A 17,041-nucleotide genomic window follows, 5' to 3' on the forward strand; every position below is an offset into this window, starting at 1 on the left:
GAGAATGGGGACTCAGGGTCGGGGCCTGCACTTTGGGGAGCAAGGGGCTAAAAGCCTGAAAGATGGCTAACCTAAGGAGGTCCCCTACCTCCCTGCCAACCCATTTCCCTTTGTTCCCCCAGCCCAGCTCAGTTTAGGACCCTTAAAATAAGAGAATCTGCTGGTGGGAATGCAAAATGGTGTAGGAACTTCGGAACATTGTCACTGTAGTAAGTTGCATAGTGTCATCCCCAAAAGATACCTCCACCCGGAACCTGTGAATATGACCTCATTTGGAAAGACAGTCTTGGAAGATGTGATTAAGTTAAGGATCCTGAGATGCGATCATCCTAAATTACCCAGGCGGGCCCTAAACCCAACGGCAAGTGTTCTTATCGGAGACCAAAGAGGAGACACAGATACGCAGAGGAGGAAGCCTGTGCGAACAGAGACAGGGAGGGACTGGAGCGGTGGCCGCCACGGGCCTAGGGGCGCCTGTGCCACCGGAAGCAGAAGAGGCCGGGATGGATCCTCTCCTCCAGCCTTTGGAGGACGCAGGAGGGGCGCGAGGCCAAGATCTTGCCCTCGCCTTGATTTCAGTTTGTGGCCATTTGTTACAGCAGCTAAAGGGAAAAAAAATACAGTTTCTTTTTCTTTTTATTAATCATCACCCAGGGATATGTTCATTGGTTTTAGAGAGAGAGGAAGGGAGAGGGTGAGAGGGAGGGAGACAGAGAGAGAAACATCAATCAGTTGGCTCCCGTCTGCGCCTGGACTGGCGACTGAACTGGCAACCTATGCATGTGTCCTGGCCGAGAATTGAACCTGCAACCACTTGGTGCACAGTACGATGCTCTGATCAACGGAGCCACCCGGCCAGGGCCACAGCTCAACTTTTGCTCTCAGCACCCAGGAGGTGATGGCTAAGCCCCTTGGAGCGTCCTGCCTGATAAAAGTGTTTTCTTACCTGGGCCTTTGGGCCCCTCCCGACAGTCTAACACTGTGACTTTGGGTGAGGGCTTTGGGTCACGTGGTATCAGCTAGACCTCCAGAGGGGCTGGAGACCAAGACCAGCCACGTTGGTGACTGAACCAGGTCTACGCGACCATACTCCTGCAAAGACTGGATCCCAAAGCCCGGGTGAGCTTCCTGACTGGCAATGCTCCATCTGTGCCGTCAGACGTTGTTGCTGAGGAAGAGCTGTCCCCGGCTTCCCTGGGAGAGGACAACTGGAAGCTCCGGGTGCAGGATGCAGCGCCCTCCTGGACCATGCGCCCCCCCCCCCCACCCCGCTTCCCTCGGCTGACTTTAACCTCTGTCCTTTCAACGTAATAAACCATGAGCGTAAGAGCTGTTAGAGACTTCTGGGTGTCCTAGCAAATTATCAAACCTGATAAAGGGGGAGGAAGAGAGGGAGAGAAACATCAATATGTGGTTCCCTTTCATATGCCCCCAACTGGGGACCTGGCCTGCAACCCAGGCCTGTGCCCTGACTGGGAGTCAAACCGGTGACCCTTTGGGTCAAAGGTCAGCACTCAATCCACTGAGCCACACCAGCCAGAGCTTCCCTTTAAGTTTGAAATTACATAAAAACAAAAAGTCACAAAAATGTTATTCAGAGAAGGGGTTCATAATTTCACCAAGGATCCGGGGCAGGAAAATGTTAAGAAACCATGATTTAAAGCAGAGCACAGCTTTGCTCCCAAATCCTAAAATACCAAGGGGGTGTGGCCGGGCCTCCTGAGTCGCCTTCAACGCAGCGCCCCCTTGAGGTCCGAGTTGGTACAACAACCCCGCATTTCTACCAGCACCAAATACCCTCAAATACCAACTTTTCAAAATCCTTGCTGGGCAATGTAGACCATACACATGGCTTCATTTAGTGGAACTAAGCCTTTCTGACCACCGTGAACACGCATGTCCATCCCAAACATATTTTAGAAAGTCTGAATGAATATCCTCCAAACTTTGTGTGTGTGTGTGTGTGTGTGTGTGGCGGGAGTACATTTCTGGATTGTTTAAATGTTTGCGAGGTGCACGGATTACCTTTGCAATGAAAAGAAAGCTAGATCTTTACAAATCGGAGGTTGCTATAGAAAAATACTATTTGTGGGGGAAAGATGTGGGTAATAGGTTGCTGAGTTGCAGAAAAGCGTGGGGAAAGTGCGTCTGTCCTCATCACGCCCCCGCTCATTGGGGTGGGCGGAAGAGAACTTCCCACTGATGCCACATCCTAGTTCCTGGAGCCTGTGGCATGAAGTTATGTGGCAAAAGCGACTGTACTGCTAAGTTAAGGACCTTGGAATGGGAGATAATCCTGAATTATCCAGGGTGGACCCCAAATATAATCACAAGGGTTCCCATATGAGGGGGGCGAAGGGAGATTTGAGGCACACAGCAGGAGAGCAGATGTGACCCTACAAGCAGAGACTGCAGTGATGGCCACCAGCCACGGAATGCTGACAGTCACCAGACGCTGGAAGAGGCAGGGGCAGATTCCCTGGAGCCTGCAGAGGCCCGTCGTCCTGTTGACCGTTTGATGTTGGGCCGCCGCTTCCAGACTGTGGTTTGGGGCGGTTTGTGCCAGCAGCAACAGGACACTCATTTAGGCTAAACCCAGGCTCCAGCACATTTCCGCGAGAACCCAGAGCGAGGCTGGGAAGGATGGTTCCCGCCTGGCGTGTGCGCGCGCGTGCGCGCGTCAACCTCAAAGCTCCAGGGAGGACGATTTAACAGTCGCCAAGCACAGGGCCACCTCCACACACATGTTTTGCCTCTTGGGCCCCCGAGCAACCTGGTTGGGAGACTGGGCTCATCACCTCCACTTCCCGGTACCTCACGGAGGGTCGGGGGCGGGTGTTAAGCCAGGGGTTCTCAGAGGCGAGAGAGAGGTGGTCTCAACGGGGGAAACCAACGCCCAGAGAGGGGCTAAATCTAGGGCAGGGCAGGCATCTCTTTTGTAATAGGCAGTTAGACGAGAGCAGAGCAAGGGCGATGGGCCAGGACAGAAGGTCCCCAGGGCGGAAAGCTCCAGGTGCCTAGAAATGGGCAAAACTGGGAAAACAAGGACCTCGCCCCCAGGGTAACCCTTCCTCGCCAGCATGGCGCTGGTCATGCAGTTTAGACCCCCTAACCTTGCTTCCCTCAGGATAACATCGAGGCCTCAGTTGTGTTTGGGCTCCAGGCCCAGAAAAGCTCCCAAACCAGACAAGCGAAATCAACGCTGCTTTAGGACCGGCGACTTGGACTAATGACCCCCTGCCCTGGCGCCGACCAATCAGTGGAGACCGCGACCGGAAACCTGGAAAGCTGATGAACAGGCAACTAAAGCTCTCTCCTGAGACCCCCGCCTCCCCAAGGTTCCTTGCCTACAAAAGAGCAAGAAAAACTCCCAGGACAAAGGTCCCAGCCTGCGCTCTCCCTTCCTCCCTCCCAGCCACGCCTTCCCCTTCCACCTTCTCTTCCCTTGCTGGGACGCATCGCCTAAATTCTGAAGGACTTGTAACCAGGGGAGCAGTGGGCAGCGGCAGCTCCTCCCGGGTTTACCCCTTGCACATGTCCCCGAGGCCCCCTTTTCTCTGACTGCCCAGGGAGCTAAGGCAGCCCCACCTGGGCTCTCCTGTCGTTTCTTCTGTGCTAAGCCCTTCCCTGTTTCATTGTCTCCAGCTTCCATAAACGCCCCATCCGAGTATGTTTTGCTGTGGCCAATGCATTCTTGCTTGCTTTACTGCGTTCCGTCTCTTGAGTGAAATCTTTCCTTCAGGATGACAAGAACTGAGATCTCATCATCTTGCAGGTGACACATCCATCCGGCCTCCTTCCTCCTTGAGTGGGAGGGAACTTCCTCAGTTTTCTGGGCTCTGACCTCCCTTCTCGGACTCCCCTCTTTGCTCCCCAGGAGCCCAGCCGGGGTGCCCAGTGTGCAGACCAATGAGATTCTTAGGGGAGAAAGATAGGTCATTTCCTCCCAGGCTATCTGTGCCCTCCCTTTGGGCTTTTAAAAACCACAGCCTTCAGGCAGGAGGACGTTTTGCCCAGTGGAGGACACGGAGAACTCAGGAAACCTAAATATGGTGAGTCTAGCAGGGGAGCGGGTACGGGAACCCTTGCTCTCTCCTTTCTGTCCCCTGTACCCCCACCCCCAACTCACCCCTTCTCCCTGTCTTCCAACTCCTTCCTTCGTCCCTCACCCTCAGCTCACTCTCCCATTGCTGGGCTGGGACGTGCTAAGGAGTAAGATTATCAAGGAACCTCTGCAAGGCCATGGGGCTGAGATCCAAAAGTTCCCCAGGGCAGAGAATTGGTGCCTTGCGTCTCGTAAGATGGCTTTCTTCCTCAAGTGGACGACCCAGGAAAGGCCTCCTGCGCAGTGGGAGTGGCAGGAGCGAAGGCAGGGAGGCTGGAAAGAGCCAGTTTGGACCTGGCCATTCAGATGCTCTGAATTGTAGAGACAGGGAAACTGAGGCAGCGGCAGAGATGGCCCTCCTCCTGAACTCAAGGGGTCTGCCACTTGAGGTGCTCTATTCAAGAATGAGATGTGGTTTTATTTACCTGCAACAAGTAAAGGCCATGGGGGATTTATAGCCCAAGCTTTGCCTCCTGGGTGGGTGGCTTGGCCATGGGGCTTCTGTACACTCTTTGGTCAATTACATATTGATTTCTTCTCTGCAGTTGGCTACACTTATCCCTTCTGTCAAGCTTGTCTTGTTTGCAGCCAGTCTGCAAAATACTGTGCTATATTTTAACATTTAGTAAGAATAGCATTTAGCAAGAACCGCCCAGACTGTGAGACCTCCTATTTAACAGCCCTGGTCCTTCGGTGGCTGGTGGCAGCACCAGGCTGTCCCATGGACTCTGTGAATGTCAGAGCGAGGCCCCATCCAGGCTACATGAGGGGGACCCTTGCGCACATGCGTCCCGAGGCCTGGGGCCAGGTGAGGCAGGTCTGGGGTTTAGCACCTGCCATTGCTAAACAGCTTCGTCTTGCTTCATCTGGAGGAAGGGGAAATGGGAGGCACCGTGGCTGGGCTCGGAGGGGGGGTCCGGTGTTGCTTCATGCCCCTCATCCCACTTTTGAGACCCAGCTAGGGCTCACCATTAGCTTCAACTTCTTCTTTCGTCTTCTTCCTTTTTTTAAATTCCTCACCCAAGGATACATTTATTGATTGGGGTGGGGGACAGGGGAGCGGGGAAGCATTGCGGAGAGCAGCACCGGTTGCCTCAGGGATGGAACCTGCAACCTTGTGTTGTATGGGATGAGGCTCCAACCAATTGAGCCACGTAGCCAGGGCTTGGCTTCTTTTTCTTTCTATAAAATAGTCCCAGTACCAGAGGGTATGCAGTGAAAAGTCACTCTCCCTGCCCTCCCCAGGGCCTCAGGCTCCCTGTCACTGCTCCCCAAGGCAACTGCGGACACCAGTTCATGGTGGGTCCTTCCAGAGGCAGCCCACAGGTGCTCAGGGAAGGAGGCCAGGTCCTGCACTTCTCTGTGTTCTTAAATCTTCCCACTTCTCTTTCTCCTCTGGGCCATCATCCCTAATCCATCTTCACGGGCCTGAATCCCTGCTCTGGCCTCCTCTCTAGTCCTCCAACCTCTAGTCTCACCTACTCACAGCGGCCAGAGGGAATCTTGGGAAGCTGAATACAGAGTCCCTCTGCAGCTCAAAGACCCTCTGTGGCTCCCCATTACCCCAGAATAAAATACAGGTTCTTTACCATGGCACCTGTGGCTCTTCCAATCTCATCTTGGTCTTCTTCCAGCCACACTGACCTTTTTCATTTTCTGGCGCACAGTGCGGTCCCTCCCCAGACCTTGTGGCCTCTCACCTTGACCGCGTGCCCCTCCTTCCCGCCACACTCCAGGCCTGGTAAATGCTCAGAGAGGCTCTGGAGGTCAACTCTCAGAAGTTCTCAGCCACCTGCTAACCGTGAGGACTTGGAAAGGTCTCCTAAGCTCCCTGTTGCCTCAGTTTTCTCATCTGTGAAATGGGGGTTGCAATAACAGCCACCCTTTTAGGGTTGTTTTGTGGATTGGGTGAGACGGCACATGACAAGGCCTTAGGACAGAGCTTGGTGATTGTGATCGCTCTTTTTGTAAGTAGCACCGTGTCTCCTCCTTCGCCTGTCCTCCGAGCCGTTCGTGTCACCTCACTGCCACCACCCTAGTGCAAGCCACCGCTGTCCCTCACCTCCCCTGGACAGTTCTAATCTCCTCTTTTCCCCAGCTTTGGAGGTTTTAGTCCACGCAACAGACGAGGGCTCTTATGATGGGCCCGGTGACTTAGGAACAATAATAGTACCTGCCTTTCTGGTCGTTGTGACATACATACTGTAATTAGTCAATTAATGAACTAAGGCCTGGAAAGTGCTTACAATGGGTGCCTGGCACTTAGGAATGCCCGAGTAGTCCTCCCAGGTCTGCCTTGATTGATAGGCCATAGGCGACATGCAGCTGCTGAAACTTAATCAAAATGACAACATTAGAAGTTCAGTTCCTCAAAGGCGAGGGCCGCATTTCACGCGCTCCACAGCCACACGGCGGAGGCTGCCGTCTTGGACGCCCGTCTAGAAGCGGCCCTTCTCCAAGGGCGGGTGCCGCCTGTGTCAGGAAGCCGTCTCCCAGCCAGTTAGTATTTGTGCAATGAGGAAATAGTCTGAGAATCTTTTGAGACTCCTAGAATTGTAGACCGTGCATCCCACTCCCTCCCTTTTTTTTTTTTTTTTTTTTTTTGAGAGAGAGAAACATCGATTGGTTCCTCCACCCATTTATGCATTCATTGGTTCATTCTTGTATGAGTCCTGACCGGGGATCGAACCTGCAGCCTTGGCATAGCAGGATGATGCTCTAACCAACTGAGCTATCATCCTTTCAGAGATTCTATATAATACCCATTTTTTGGAATGGGCAGTGCACTCACTGGTATGGTTCTACATACAAGAAGAACAAAGCTTTTTTCAGATGCCTGTCCTCAGCCCCTACAGCCCCTTCCTGGGGGGACCACTGTTGCAAGTGTCCCCCGTCTGCCTCTGGAGCGAGACTGCACACACACACGCACAGCCATAATAATGGGGGGCGGGGAGAAAGGGGCAGAGAGGGAAAGTTAGTTTCCTCCTTGTTGGTAGCTTTGCACACTGTCCCTTGATATCCCTAGATCTTGAAGTTCTTTCTACATCACTGCGTCAACTTCCTCGTTCTTTTTGGTAGTGGCCTGCTATTCTGTTGCCTGGCTGGGCCACCATAAATTTCGCCAGTCCCCTGTTGCTGGACCCTTCGGTTATGCCCAATCTCGAGCGATGCTGTGACGGCCACACTCCGCGAGCCCTCTGCAAGGTCCCCAGGGGAAACCACAGCGTGGGCTTGAATCAGCAGTTTTTCTCCGCATGCAGTGGGAAGGAAGAGCTGATTGAGCTGGCTCAGCTGATGAGGGGCGAGATGAAGAATGGGAGCCTGCGGGGAGGCCCCGCGTTCAGGGCCTGACTCATTCCTCTATCAAGGGCGGAAAGTAGCTTGTGAAACCAGCAGAGGGAACATCGTGTGTCACGTCCACAGAACATTCCATGTTCCGTAAGGACCTGCACAGCGCCCACCCCAAGCAGGCTCTGGGGCCTCCTGTTGGGACTGGCATTAACCCTTTCATGCCTGGGGCGCGGGGACCTGGCGGGGGAGGGCCCCAGAGTAGAAACTGGGAAACCAGGGTGCTGGGGTGAGGATGGGGATGGTAGGGGTGGATGGCTCAGGGCAGAGGCTGCTTACCGATGGAAATATTTCAACAATTTTAACTTTCTATTTCAAAACCTTTTCACACATAGAAAAATGACTAGAGTAATACGAAAAACTCCCTTATACTCTTTACCCAGAGTCTCCAAATTTGCTTGCCCTATCTTTTTTTTTTTTTTAACCTGAACTATTTGAAAGTGGATCTCTCTATTTCTCAAGAACAAAGACATTCACCCACATGAGCACAGCACAATTACCAATGTCCGGATACGTGGTCCTTACTGTCCCGCCTACAGGCCGTAATCCAACCGCGAGTCCGAATAACTTCCTTGAGTGTGACTTCCTTTTTTGCGCCCCAGGCAGCAGTCCAGGTTGTCACCTGGTCTTGGCTCTTTGGTCCCTATTCACCAGGAACAGTACAGGGACCAGTCCCTCAGCTCCTCCTTGTCTTTGATGCCGGCAGCTTTTTGAATTGGATAAAATTCACGTAATATGTGACTTGCCATTGTGAAGTACACACTTCAGTGGTGTTTAGGACACTCAGTGTTGTGCGTTCGTCACTTCTGGCTAATTCCAGAACACTTTCAGCACCCTCGGCAGAAACCCTGGGCCCAGTAGGCAGTCACTCCCCGTTCCTCCCCGCTCCAGCCTCTGGGAACAACTAACCCATCCCCCTGACCGATCTCTACCGATTTCCCTTTCTGAACATTTCCTATTCGTGCAGTCCTATAATACGTGACCTTTTGCGTCTGCCTTCTTCACTCAGCAAGTGTCTTTGAGCCTTAGCCACATTGTATCTTGTATCAGTACTTCATTCCTTTTCACGGCTGAATACTATTCCATGGCACAGCTATACCGGGCCCTGCTCACCCACTCAGCAGCCCGCACTGGCACCCTCCTTGGAATAATTTAATCATGGGTATGGCTGTACCAGCAAGTACCCGTGACCATCAGCCTGGCTGACTTTACATAACGAAAAGGGACCAGAAATAGAAAATTGGTTCAGAGAAAGATCTCGGTCCTTCGATAATCATAATATTGATAAATAATAGTAGGGTTGGCTGCCATTTCTCAGCCTTTACTGTATGCTGGGCACTCTGTTAGGTGCTTGAATGTTTTTCATCGGCTAGGTGGGTGTTTCAGTGCATGTAAACCTCAGCCCACATGGTAGGGTGTGCTAAAACTCAACTCCGGGTATTTCTCTAACGATGATTCCTATTTCTCTGTCTCTTTTCCTTGGGTTTATGACAAAGTGGCCCTCAGTGATGGGCTAGCTTCAAGGACCACAGAGCTCACTCCCGAAGAGCACTTGTCCCATCCACAGTCCCCTTGGAGAGGGGCAGGGGCGGCCTGCTGGCGTTGGCATTCCTGTCTGCGTGACAAAGAATAGGCACCTTCGGGTGCCTCTGTTTTCTCATCAATAAAATGGGCATATAAATAGGGCCTACGTCTAGGGTGATGGTCGGGGTTGCACACCTGACACATAGTAGGTGCTCTCTAAATACAGGCTGCGTATTTTGATCGTTCCGATCCCCGCCTCTGGGACACAGATTTGCACGCGAGGCTCTCTCCAGCCCACCTGCCACCTCAGCATCTTTTCCCCGGGAGCGTGACAGCCCCCAGCAGCTCCACTGGGAGAAAGTGCTCAGGACCCCTCAGTTCTTTCTTTTATTATGGAAAATTTCAAACACACAGAAGTAGAGAAAATGATGTTATGAACCCTGAGGGTACTTATCACCCCGCTCCAACAGTTGTAAGCGACTCCCTCCTTTCTTCCTCCTCCCTCCCCACCCCCACCCCGTCCTCTTTCCCTCCCTTTTCTTTGGCTGGAGGGTTTTAAAGCAAATCCAAGCCATCCTATGTCACCTGCTGCGTCTCTTTACCTGAAAAGGCGTTCGCTGTCTTTTTTGGAAAAAAACATAAACGCAATGCCATATCGCCCTTAATAAAAGTAGCAACGATCCCTTACTATTGTCAAACACCCAGTCTGCTTTTAAATCTCACAGATCGTCTCAGAACTGTCTTATTTTCCAGTCCATTATTCCAATCAGGATCCAAATGAGGTCTCCATGCTGCCTTTGGTTGGTACGCCCCCTAGATCTCTTTGAGTCCATGACACTTCCCTTTACTTCTTGAGAAATGCTGTTTATGTGCGTGCGGGAGGCCCCCCCCCCCCCCTCGCGCCCCCGGCCAATTTCATTCATACTGCGGTGTTTCCACCACCTTGCTGGGTTCATCTGGTCCCGGTGGTGTTCTTCATTACATTCCTCCCCCCGCCCCCACCGCTCCCCATTTTCCTGTAATCTGATAGTTTTAGATTTAGAACCTTGATTAGATTCCTGTTCCATTTTGCGGGGAATTCAGAGGAGATCCTGGGTCCTCTCCGCTGCGTCACATCAGATAGAACGGATGCCTGAATGTCTCTCTTCACGGCGTGCGGAGGTTGATGGTGGGTTTGAGGTCCCAGCCTGACCCATTTATCATCAAGTTGTGGTCAGCCTTCCACCTGTTTTGATCAGATGTCAATGATCACTATGCAGATCCTTTATTTTCCTAATTTTATCATTCCTCCTGCAGCTATTATTCTTAGATTCTTCTTTAAGGAGCAACTTTCCCCCACTGACTCTTTTTTAAAAACAGGTTCTCACTTATTTATTTATAGAGAGAGGGGAGGTGAGGTTGAAATCAAGGGAGAGAAACATTGATTGGGTGCCTCTCACACGCGCCCTGACTGGGGATCGAACCTGCAGCCCAGACATGTGCTCTGACTGGGAGTCCACCGATGACCTTTTGCTTTGCAGAGCCGATGCCCAGCCCACTGAGCCACGCCCATCAGGGCAATAACCTTTATTCTCGAACTCACATCCTTCCATTTTCCTTTCATTCCTTCTGCCCTCCCTCCAGCAAGGGGGAGATCTATTGCTTAGCCCTATTTCCTTTCTTTTCCTTTTTTTATTTTTTATTTCAGAGTACACTTATTAAAGCTGGGCCAGTGAAACAAGGAAGGGCCTAGCATAGAAGCAGCAGCAGGAGAGCCCGGGGCTGCTGTGGCTCAGGGAGAGTCAGAGAGAAGGGGCCTTGGGGGCCGGTGCAGGCGCTTTGCTGCCCACCGTCCCCCTGCTGGCAAGTCCCATGGGGGCCCCTACATTTCAAAAAAAAGTACATGCCTGAGAGAAGGGCACAGGCGCACTCCAAGGAGAGCACCTCATATTCCTATTTCTTTTTTTAAATAAAGTTCTTCTTCTTCTCCTTCTCCTCCTTCCCCCCCCCTCCTTCTTTATTTTATTTATTTATTTGTAGAGAGGGGAAGGGAGGGAGAAAGAGGGGGAGAGAAACATCGAAGTGTGGTTGCATTTTGCGCGTCCTCTGCTGGGGACCTGGCCCACAACCCAGACCTGTGCCCTGACGGGGAATCCTACTGGCGACCCTTTGGGTCGTAGGCAGGGGCTCAATCCTCGGAGCCGCACCGGCCAGGGCTTATTCCTATTTCTTATTCTTTCTCTTGCTGTCCCCAAACATTTCCTCTCTGCCCTGAGCCTGAGGCTTTGGGATGCCCTGCTAGGAGTTGACTAGGGAAGAAACGGAGGCCAAGAGCAGCCACGGAACCGGCTGAGGGCCACGTGGGCTTCACACGGGACAGTCGGGATCTGAGCTGAGTTGCCCTGGAGCCCAGGGCACAAGCGCGCGCGTGCGCCCCATCTACGCCTAGCAGAGTGTGCTCCCATAGCCTGAACCAGGTAGGAAAAGCCAAAAAAGCTCTACCAGCCGCCCCTCCCCCCAAAATAAAAGCAAACCCCGAAGACCCCAACGGCGTGACTGCACCGAAAGGTCCGCGGTGGCTGCTACACTTGCACATGTTGTCAACCGGCGAGACGACTGGGCGCGCAGTCTAGGGGGGCTGCCTGCGCAGCGCCCGTTGCGCAACAGCGCGGCTTTGTGAAACCAGCAAACAGTTGGAGCCTTTTGTCTGTATTTGAACTTTTTTCTACCATGGATTTTTTAAAATAAATTAAACATATTGGGGTCACCTTGCTTAATAACATTATTTAAATCTCAGGTGTACAGCTTTATAATGCGACACCTGTATATGGCGTGCTCGCCCCAGCGTCTTGTCTCCTCCTGCCACCTTGCACTTGACCCCCTTTTACCTTCTTTGTTCTCCCCCTCGCCCGCCTCCCCCAACCCCGTACCCACCAGTCCATTGTCTGTATCCATGGTTTTATTTTGTTTGTTTTGTTCCTTCGTTGCTTTGTTTTCTCTTACAATCGAGTTTTAAAATTTCTCTTTAATTACAGTTAACATCCATTGTTATTTTATATTAGTTTCAGGTGGACAGCATCGTGGTTAGATGTTTTTAGAATAAGTATCCCACTGATAAGTCTAGCGCACACTGGACACCATACATAGTTACCACAATATTATTGACTATATTCTCTCTGCTGTACGGTTGCTGTGTTTTATAGCCCACGTATGGGTGAAATCATACAGTTCTTGTCCTTTGCTCTGACTTATTTCACTCAGCGTGATACTCTCAAGATCCATGGCTGTTGTTACAAATGGCAGGATTTTGTCTTTTTTTGATGGCTGAGCAGTATCCATAGCATATGTACCACATCTCGTCTCCAGTCATCCGCTGAGAGACACTTGCGTGCCTTCCGTGTCTTGGCGATCGTAAATGAATATAGAGGTACATCCATCTGTGTGGAGAAGTGTTTTTGATTCTTTTTAAAGATTTTATTTATTATCAGAGAGAGGGGAAGGGAGGGAGAAAAAGAGGGAGAGAAACACCAATGTGTGGTTGCGTCTTGCGCACCGCCCCCCCCCGCCCTGCACCGGGGACCTGGCCTGCAACCCAGGCATGTGCCCTGACTGGGAATCGAACTGGCAACTCTTCCGTTTTGGGGATGATGCCCAGCCTACTGAGCCACACCGGTCAGGGCAATAGAATATTTTAAAAACAGAGGAAGGAAAGACAGCAAGATTTAAGAAAAACTATTGCATTATGGTATTATTTGTCTTGAAGCCTTGGTTTTTCGGTGCCCTGCCCCTCCCCCCTCCCCTACGCGCTGTGCCTGACTGCGCAGGACACTGCACAGGACACTGCGCGGGACGCCGCTGAACCACTGCCTTCTCTAGGTGGCCACCCCCAGGCCAAACGGAGCTGCTCCTGTGGGTGAAAGTCAGCAAAAGGGGGTGATGGTGGAGTAGGAGGTAACTCTAGTTATAGCATATGAGCCTGTTGGTGATGTTAAAAATACCTAACCAGCAGCACATCCTGGGTACCAACCCATGAGAACGCAGAGCGCCCGCAGCCTGCAGCAGGCGGGGCTCTATGCATTTGGTTGCCCAGTCACGGGGGAGCCCAGGGACTTCACGGGGAGGTGGTGGGGGGCAGGGGGTCCCATCAGCATGGGATGGTTTTCAATACAGGGTCCGGCCTAAGTAACGCCCCTTTTTTTTCCTTACCGAATCTTTTATTACAAAATCATAAGCATGTAATTCCATAACCTACCACTGTCACACTCAAGCACACCCTGTGACATTTTAGGTGAAATGTTCAAATGAAAGCTATAGATTATTACACCCATATTTTTCCCTCATCAGCCATACTCAAGCAGGCCTTACTTCTGCCGGACCCTGTGTTTTAATAAGTGGGAGGGGACCCCTGCTGACTCTCAGCCCCTGCCGTCCCCCATGTCCCCGGGGGAACCTGTGGCTCGAAGAGGCGGGGAGAGGCCCTCTGACGGCCCCGGCGCCTGTCTGCCTGCCTCAGATTCTCCCTGCCTCTCTGATCCCACCAGGACAACGTGAGCACTGTGACTAATTACGATTACGAGACCTTCACCTGGGACCCCAATGCACCAGTGGATAGCTCTCTCAACACCCACCGGGTGAGCCCTCCAGACGTGGCTGCCCTGGTGGTCTTTGCGGCCGTCTTCCTGGTGGGAGTGCCAGGCAACTTGCTGGTGATCTGGGTGACGGGGTTCGAGGCCAGGCGTACCATCAACGCCGTCTGGTTTCTCAACCTGGCGGTGGCCGACCTCCTCTGCTGCCTGACGCTGCCCATCCTGTTCGTGACCATCATCCAGAGAAACTACTGGCTCTTCGGGGACGCCGCCTGCCACATCATCCCCTCGCTCCTTCTGCTCAACATGTATGCCAGCATCTTGCTTCTGGCCGTCATCAGCGCCGACCGCTTTCTGCTGGTGTTTAATCCCGTCTGGTGCCAGAACTTCAGAGAGGCCCGCTTGGCCTGGGTGGCCTGTGCCGCCGCCTGGAGCCTGGCCCTGCTGCTGAGCATCCCCTCCTTCCTGTATCGCAAGGTGACCATAGATCCCTTTCCATACAAGGAAATGTGCAGCGTGGACTACGGGAAAGGCGGGCGCCACACGGAGAGGGCCGTGGCTACCGTCCGGCTGGTCATGGGCTTCCTGGGTCCGCTGGTCACTCTGTCCACCTGTTACGCCTTCCTTCTGAACCGGGCGTGGAGCCGCAGTGCCACGCGCTCCGCCAAGACGCTCAAGGTGGTGGTGGCGGTAGTGATGAGCTTCTTTGTCTTCTGGCTGCCCTACCAAACAACGGGGATGTTCCTGACCTTTTCCCATTGGAAGAGCAAGACCTTCCAGTATGCGAAATATGTGGATGCCTTGACCATCGCCATTGCTTACATCAACTGCTGTATCAACCCCATCATCTACATCGTGGCCGCCCAGGGCTTTCATGCTCGCTTCCTCAAGTCTCTGCCCGCCCGGATCCGCAACGTGCTGAGCGAGGAGTCTATGGTCAGGGAGTCCAAGTCCTTCACGCTCTCCACGGCGGACTCCCCACCCCAGAAGAGCCAGGTCCTGTGAGGGGAGGCTCCCGGGCCGCCATCTGCTGTGGCCGCCCCTCCGCCTTCCGTTCCGTCCATTCTCTTCTGCTTACTTTAACTCTGCCCTGGATGCACTGGTGTTGTTTTAGGGGACTCTCCTGTGTTCTTCCTCATTCCAAGATCAATGAACACTTCCTTCTGGAGGCCATACAACCTTTCTCTTCATAGAAAGACTTTGAAAAACTAACAGACACCCATGTATCAAGATTACCCTCAGACAGCAACCTGTTTACACTGATGGAGAGAGTGTAAAGAAAATACATCAAAGTCATAGAATACAGAGGAATGGAAACATTCTAACTTTTCAAAAATAGTTGTGCATTGGGCTCTGGCCCGGTAGCTGACAACTCAGCTATCTCCTGATGCACCGAAGTTTTGGGTTCGATTTCCGGTCAGGGCACATATAAGAGACAACCAACGAATGCATCAGTCGAACAACAGATCGATGTTTCTCTCTCTCTCCCTTTCTCTCTCTTTCAAAAAAAAAAAAAAAATCAACGAATAAAAAAACATTTTAAATGATTATGTATTTATTTTATGGAGAGGTGGAAAATGTTAACTGGCACCTCCAAAGTGTTTCTTGTTTAGGACAAAGGAAAAGTACATGTACCTACTAAGCTTTTGTAAGTAAGTTGATTTCAAGAAAATAAGTTAAAATATTACTTAAACGGGGTTTCAAAAAAGGCTTAAGTAGAAACACGTGTGTGGTTGTGGAGACAGTCAAGCGGGAGGAAGGCGTTTTAAAAGCTGAGGGAGGAGGGACTGTTCCAATACCTCCAGGCCATGGGATCGCATAAGAATTCAAGTTTTTATTTTGTAAACTACTGTTTGCTCTCACATAAAAAAAAATTAACACTTTACATTGACAGCATCGTAGACTCTCTTGACCTACTTCCCTCAGTTAAAGCATCTTGCAAAACAATGTTATGAAATCACAATCAGGATGTTGACTTCGAAACAATCCAGGCACAGGACACTTTCGTCACCAGGGTCCTGTGTGGTCCCTTTTTCTAGCCACGTCCACTTCCCTCCACCCTCCCTCAGCCTTGTCCTGAACCCCTGGCAACCACAGATCTGCCTCCATCTCTGTAATTGTGCCTTTTGGGGAATGTCCTATCAATGGAATCATATGGCATGTAACCTTCTGACTATGTAAAAAGCGAGTGTACATCACTTATAATGAAAATAAAATAAACGTTAAAATGTTGTGTATAATTGTAAAACATTTCTGTGTAGCATTGTGTGTGAGTGTGAGTTTGTGTGTGCGTATTTGCTAGAAATATTGTACAGATGAGTACTGGCCAACACAAATATGTCAGCCACATGGGTGCTTTTAAATTTTCTAGTCGCCACATTATAAAACTAAAAAAAGCCCCGGCCGGGTGGCTCAGTAGGTTGGGGATTTGATCCCTGGTCAGGAAGCTTATGGGAGACATTTCTCTCTCACATTGATGTTTCTGTCTTACACTGATGTGTGTGTGTCTGTGTGTGTGTCTCTGTCTCTCTCCCTTCTGCTCTCTCTAAAATCAATAGACATATCCTTGGGCAGGGATTAAAAAAAATTAAAAAGGAAACAAATGAGCCTTGATTGGTGTGGCTCAGCTGATTGAGCATCACCCTGCAAGTGAAAGGTTGCTGGTTCAACTCCTGGTCAGAGTACATGCCTGCCTGGGTTGCGAGTTTCGTCCCTAGTTGGGGCACATGTGAGCGGCAACCAGCTGATGTTTCTCTCCCTCTCTTTCTCCTTCCCTTCCCCTCTCTCACATAAATAAATAAGTAAGTAAGTAAATAGAAAGAAACAGATGAAATAATAGTAATATATTACTTAATGATGTAATATAATTATATGTTATATTAACAATGATAAATAGTATATTATATAATTATCATGCATTATATGATAGAATACATTTCTACATCAATGAATACATCAACATATTATAGAATACATTTATTAAATATTAAATTACTTGTTAATTTAATAAATATAATTATATAATATAAAATATTTATAATTACATAGTATGAAAAATATAATTATATCACATGATATATAAACTATATAGTTATATAATATGGAAAATACCAAAATACTATAGTCATGTATATAATGTATCTGTATTAATATAGAGTAATATTAATACTATTAATGATATATTTATATTGCATTACTATATATGATATTTAATATATAAAATAATAATAATATAGGCAATAATATATTTTGCCTAACTCCATATATCCAAAATATTTTTATTTCAACATGTAATCAGTGTAAAAAATTATTAATGAGATCTTTTACTTTTTTTTTTTTTTTTTGGTACCAATGAGACAGGATAGTAAGAAGCTAGGAAAATTCCTGGGTGAATGGGATGGGAAAACTGAAACAAGAAGATGAAACAAGACCAAACAGCTAGAGCAACTCACAGGCAGCCATTGAACCACAAGACCTTATCTCCCCTGATCAAGGACAC

At 50.2% G+C, this 17,041-nt stretch overlaps 1 protein-coding gene across 1 annotated transcript; it reads left to right on the forward strand.

Moving 5' to 3' along the window:
* The first annotated feature begins 3,945 nt into the window (after positions 1-3,945).
* On the forward strand, positions 3,946-15,806 carry C5AR1 (complement C5a receptor 1). Its single transcript, XM_054588655.1, has 2 exons — positions 3,946-4,052; positions 13,498-15,806. Exons 1-2 carry the CDS (start codon positions 4,050-4,052, stop codon positions 14,545-14,547), a joined length of 1,053 nt encoding a protein of 350 aa, XP_054444630.1. The 5' UTR covers positions 3,946-4,049; the 3' UTR covers positions 14,548-15,806.
* The last annotated feature ends 1,235 nt before the right edge of the window (positions 15,807-17,041 follow it).

This window comes from Pteronotus mesoamericanus, unplaced genomic scaffold (genome assembly GCF_021234165.1).
Source record: "Pteronotus mesoamericanus isolate MK-2021 breed Mesoamerican mustached bat unplaced genomic scaffold, CSHL_Meso_final scaffold_137, whole genome shotgun sequence".
In the NCBI taxonomy this organism is placed as follows: Eukaryota; Metazoa; Chordata; class Mammalia; order Chiroptera; family Mormoopidae; genus Pteronotus; species Pteronotus mesoamericanus.